The sequence below is a fragment of the Balaenoptera borealis genome (assembly GCF_965194805.1).
Source record: "Balaenoptera borealis genome assembly, chromosome: 16".
In the NCBI taxonomy this organism is placed as follows: domain Eukaryota; kingdom Metazoa; phylum Chordata; class Mammalia; order Artiodactyla; family Balaenopteridae; genus Balaenoptera; species Balaenoptera borealis.
In genome coordinates this window covers 52,222,541-52,228,552 of record NC_138872.1, presented here as the reverse complement: position 1 = coordinate 52,228,552, position 6,012 = coordinate 52,222,541, and the positions used below count along the sequence as shown (strand labels likewise).

The following is a 6,012-nucleotide window of genomic DNA, read 5'->3' as shown; positions in this document are numbered from 1 at the left end:
GGGCGTCGGCCTCTAGAGGGGTTCGCTGGCCTCTGCCGGGCACCTGCGTGCCCGGACGCCCGGTTCCCAGCCGCGAATCCAGGTCGTCCGACCCGAGCCCCGGCCAAAGGAAGAGCTACGTCAGCGAGCGTCTACACTCTACATGCTTTTTTATTACAAGACTACCGAGCATACGTGGAAAATTCATCATCCGGCAACTACATCTAAAGCACAAATATTTGAAAAAAAGAATAAACAGATTCATTAAATTATTATATGATTAAATCATCGACCAAATAGAAAATTTATATAATAAAGTCAGAAAAAAAGTTGTAAAATATAGTTTACAATAATTATTCACATTCAAGGCTGTACATCAATACATACAACAACGTGGCCCCGAACATGAATTCAATCCAAATAATTCATATATTAGATTTTAAATAACACAGACTGAACTAGAGGCCAACAATAGCCAGCAAATAACCTTATATAAGAATAAAAATACAAAAGTGTATATCCTAATATCATTGCATTATTTGTTTTCATAAGTTGTTTTTTTTTTAATTTTTGCTTTGCCTGTACATCACAGTTACAGCTACAGACCAGGTAGAGAATATTATACATGTTCTAACTGACTGCCACCAACCTGAAAGACAGCTAACATACTACTGATTCATCCTATTTTGTGTTGTTAAGGAACAGCTACAGCAGCTCTAAATATTGCAAAAATCTGATTGCAATGTCCAAACTTATCATGACAGAGGCTTTTCATCAGCAAAACGACCCTTATTCATAGTCACTCAGCCAGATGGGTTAGACTAGGGTGGATCACACAGCTAAAAAACATTTGCCTTTTGTAAAAAGTTCTCTGTACATAAAGTTTGGGATTTCTTCATATTGAAGAAATGAATTCTGGGGGAAATTCAGGTATACATTTAGGCTTGCCCACCACGCTGTCTGAGCTACAGATAAAACTGCCCTTTGCTGGAACAGCTTCCGCCCCAGACCAGTTCTCCACAGGCAGCCTAATTTACAACCCTGCAATCTTGGGCCAGCAGCCTGCACCCCTCAGAGGCTCTGGGAGTGACTCCTGCCCCGATTTAAGGCACTTGCCATGTAGTCTGCCTAAGAGGCAAGGGCCACACCCACTTGAGTCACCATCAGTTCATGTTAGGTTTGGATATGAAAAGAAACAATATGTAAAAACGCATATGGCACCATCTCCAAGAATAGTACCTTCACCATGTTCTCATAGTGGCTGCAGCCTCTGCCTCATTCTGTGGACCAACCTGGGGAGAAGGGGATTTGGGGTGTCAGAGGGAAGGTAGGAAACCTACTTCTGCACAATCTGGCCATAATCTCTGGCATAGCCAAGTGGCACTGAGCATGGCACCTAGAAAAATCTTTCATGCATGTTTCACCTCAGAATTGACAGACCCCAAACTGAAGTGGAGAAATTAAGAATGAAACCAAATTTGGGTGGTCTGTACTTCAAGACAACTAGGCAACCTGCAACACTGTGGGCAAGGAGAGGGGATGAGAAATCATTAAATCCTTGTCAGCCAGGACAATCACATTCTACAATGAAAAAGCCTGGCCAGTGTGCTCTACTGAACTGCTAAGACCTTCTGACTAAGTCCCGCGATTTCAAGAACATGGGGGCAAACACACTTCTGTAAAATCTAGTTGTCTACATGGTTTCTTTTTCAAGTAGAACCTTTGCTCTTTTACTGATTCCAAATGGCCCAATGTACTTTCTGAGTCTATAAACTTAATTACAACTCATCCACTAAGTATGTGGCAAGGTCAGTTCAACACTTTTTATCTCTGCTGACTGTGCAGATGCAAATTCAGTACCATTGTGGACACAAAGTACAAGACTCTGTAAATATCACCAAGCACTTGAAAGCCATAGCAGCAGGGATGGGAAGGTAACATGCAAGCACAACCAGGTTCTTTCAATAAAATAAGGAAATTGGCTTTTGGAAAAATATGTCACAAATGGCCTGCAGTAATGACAACATTTTAGCATTAAAAAAAAAAAAAAAAGAGCAGTCTTATTCAAACATTCTTGGGAACACACAGCTTACCAGAAATTGATTTGTTCAGGATCTGTAGGACACAACTAAGAAAGTTCTGTACTGGAACTCTGAACATCTAAGCATCAGATCAAGACAGAGGAGAAGAGAGACTATACTAGCTTTAAAATGAACAAACTCTTTGACCCCAAAATACCACTTCTAAGAATCTGGGCAGGGTGGGGGCAAGGGAGATCAGAGTCAAAAATCAAAGATTTATAAGGATATTAATCACAGCATTATTTAAATAGTGAAAAACCAGAAACCATCTAAATGTTTTATAGCAATGAAATGGTCAGATAAATTATGATAAAAATTATTAACCATTAAACTCTACAATCATTAAAAACAAGGTTTTTGAACGACATTAAGATAAATACCAAGTGAAAAAAGCTGGGTGCAAAATGGTGCACGTTGCAATGTTCCCACTTCAGTTACAAAAGCAAACACACGTGTGCGGGTGGGGAGGAGGGGGCAGCAGGCTAGGCACCAAGATGCTTGCAGTGGTCTTTCCTGGGCGCTGAGCCTCCAGTTGATTTTTTTCAGAAAACAAATGTTTTAAGAAAGTACAAAATCACCTGGAACCCCATGCTGGCACCCTGTCCTCAGGGGTCTGTGCCACAGACTGTCTCCTACAATTCCTTCAGGCCTGCACCACAAATACCACAGAGTAGCCCCCAAGGGGGTTGGGGTAGGTGCAGCTCCCGTCAGCTGTGGCATGACCCCAAGAGCCATCTTTCCCAAAGCAAGTCCGTAACCAGCCTCCCAAGAGTCAAGGTTCAGGATGGCAGGCACGCAGGGTGCCACTCACAGGGTGGGGCTTCATGCTCCACATGGGGCTGCCCATTGCCCACTGGCCTGGTCAGGTCCACAGAGGGAAGGAAACCCCATCCAAACCCAGCTTCCTCACGTTCCCAGAGAGAGGCAAGGCACAGCAGGCTGTCTGGGCCAGCAGAGACTTGGCCCTCCTGGCCGTCCTCCCTCCACTCTGTGCCAAGAGAGGCTGCATGGTGTGAGACCATCGCTGCTTGACAGGTGCTGGCTTTGGTGCTTATCCCTGTCTTGTCCCCTCTCAGTAAGACACTCTTGGATCTATTAAACACCAGGGCATTTTCTTTCTCACCTTGGTTAAGACCACATTTATATATATTTCTAGGTATGTCTGCATGTGTACAGAGACTGACACCCGCGTCCACGTCTTAGAACATAAGGCACCTGCATGCCAGGACGATGGCTCAAAGGATGAGGTGGATAAAACTAAAGATGACATGAGTAAGCACAGGGTAAGACTGGAATATATAGGGGCCTTAAAAAAACAAAAAGGAAAGAGGACTCTGAGCAGAGAACGGTGACCTACAAAGAAGGGTTCAGCTGTCACTGGCTCAGGTTGGGCAGTCACTTCAGCTCTGCCAGCTTCGAGCTCAACCCTGAACCCCTTCTTCTCTGGTTTCGGAGGTTAAGATGGAGCTTGTCGGTTAAGCCCAGGAGGTAGTGGCGCTATCCAGAGGGAAGAATGCAACGGAAGATTTGTCTCTCCCCGAGCAGCCCAGCCGAGTGCTCTTTTAAAAGCCAAATATCAGCTCTGCTTATTTCCCTGCAACCAGACACCCAGGAAAGACGCTGTGCAGGAGCGGGCTCCTCACCCTCCTAACTGCACACACACAGATGAGGACGCTCTGACGAGGGTAAATATAAACATGGGAGTGCGCCTGAAATCAAAGTCCTGAAAGAAAGGGTCAAGAAAGACTCACTTTCTGGAAAGCACGTGAACACAGGCAAGACTTTTCCAAAGTGAGGAGGAGGAAAGGGGGCTCAGTCTACGACCACACGCCCAGGGCACCCTGGGACGCCCCCAGGGCAGGCACCCCCCTACATCTTGGTATCCTCGACACACACACACACACACACACACACACAGCCCAAGCAGAAACCCCTGGCAAACCTGGCTCCCACCTCTGCTCCCATCCAACCCCTCTCCCTGTCCAAGCACCGTGGGATTCTCCACATCCGAACCTTTTTCGTAGTTTAAGAGCCACTGCTATCATATCACTAAAACAGTTTAAGACATCTTTCCTCTACATGTGGACCAGTGGTCACACAGGGTGATGGATGGTTCGTTCGAGATAGGAGATGGGGGCAGGGAAGTAGTCAGGGGACCTTTCCTGTGGGAGGTTCTGTTGGTGCCTTTGTGAAAGTCTAAAGGAAATGGCAAAGTCATCCCTCCCCTGGGGACAGAGCCGTGTCTGTGAGCGGCAGCCTGCAGGCCACAGCGCCTGCTCCTCTCCCACCTGGGACTGAGGACTGCCCCCCAAGAGACACCCTGGGCAGGGAGAGGAATGGCTGAGCCCTGCCTGGCTGACAGGCATTCTCTGTTCAGGGGGCAGCAGCAAAGACAATCAATGGACCAGTAAGCCCTGGACCATCCTAAGTGCACAGCAGTGTGTAGCCTCTAAAGAGCTAAAGGAAATAAGCCTGAAACTGGAGGAGAGCAGGCTGGGGCTTGGGTTCAAGTGTGGTGTTCCTGCCCCTCATGCAGGGTGAGTGACACTTTTTTCCAGGCAAAGTCCACTTGATGGGGACCAGATGACCTGGCAACATGAGAAGGCTTTTCGATTTTCACTGTGCATATGTAAAAACGCTGAGTTAGACTATGAGACTGTTCAACTTTAGCAGGAAAAGTGTGCATGTGGCAGCTGGGAGCCTGCCCTCCTCCGTGAGGCCTGGGTGTGATGGAGGACCATCCAGTGTGCCGACTCCAGGCACCTCTCAGCCCTGACTTAGCCCTCCACCTTTCAAACAAAACTCTCAGGAGGGGCCACCAGCTCTTACTCCTCCACAGGGAGGCCTCCAGGCCCATCTGCTGCACTGCCCTGGCCTCACACGGGGAGGGGAGGTCACTGAGCCCCGTCTCCTGGTGCACCTGGTGTTCCTCCCGGGCAGGTACTCAGTTCCCCACCTCAGAGGGCAACGCTGCTCCAAGGGATGACACATCGGAATGCTTGGCTGGCACCTTCTAACACAACAGCGAATCCATATTTCACCTGGACAACCTGTTCTACTTCTCAGTGCCTGAAGCCTGCCCGGCCAACACAACTCACAGACAGACAGCAAGGACCGCAGAAATCTCGCAGCCAGGGTTACTTGAGGAGGCAAGCACGGGCCGTGGGGACCAGGCCATACACTAGGGACGCGAAGAAAGGAGCACACGGACAAAAGCCAAGAACTCTCCTGCCCCACAGAGCTCGGGGGCCACCCCAAGAGAGGTATGCCCGGCTCCCTGGTGAAAAGTTAGTTCCACGATGATCCGGGGGCAGAGAGAGCCCAGAGACATGCCTGGGTGGTCCCCTTGGCCACAGCAGGACCGGCAGGTGACAGGGCACATGGTGGAGAGGTGGTGCCGCGAGTCTGTCTACGAGTCCGGGCGGGAACCAGGCGGATGTGCACGATGCTGGTTCCCATGGCGAGCAGAGTGCGAGAAGCTCCACGTGGCACAGAGAGCAAGCAAAGCGACCCTGAATTCCTTTTCGTTATTGGTTTTGTTCTTTGTGTGGTTGGGTATTTTTCTTTTCTTTTAAATAAAAAAGCTGCAAGGTTCTGCCGTCTGCGTCCCCCTTGAGATGGCTGGCAGGTGGTCTGGAAGTGTCCAGGTGGCGGTGAGCCGTGCTGGGCACACGTCCTGCAGCGGGTGCAGGGCCGCGGGTGTCACTGCACGGCGGCATCCGGGTGGCTCTGGTATCTGTGCCTCCACACCTCCTGGATCTTTTTGCACCATTTGTGAGCATTCCCACTCGGGTCCATCAGGTAATACGTCCTATTCGGCTGCAGAGACAGAAACGTTTAACATTCTCCAGGGAGTCCCACCAAGACCAGCACTTCCACCCATCAGCGAGAAACTGTAAAAAGAAATCGCCGTCCACTGCAGCCACTGCCAAGTCCCTTCCGGAAGCACATG

The 6,012-nt window shown here is 49.0% G+C and overlaps 1 protein-coding gene across 4 annotated transcripts in view; it reads right to left on the bottom strand.

The window, feature by feature from the left end:
* Nucleotides 1–132: 132 nt before the first annotated feature.
* Nucleotides 133–6,012, bottom strand: part of PDPK1 (3-phosphoinositide dependent protein kinase 1) — an 81,371-nt gene continuing 75,491 nt past the window's right edge. For all 4 annotated transcript variants that reach the window (XM_082360708.1, XM_082360706.1, XM_082360707.1 and 1 more), the window contains one exon: nt 133–5,879. In XM_082360708.1, coding sequence (XP_082216834.1) covers nt 5,763–5,879 — 117 coding nt within the window. In that variant the 3' untranslated portion in view covers nt 133–5,762. The remainder of the gene's footprint in view (nt 5,880–6,012) is intronic.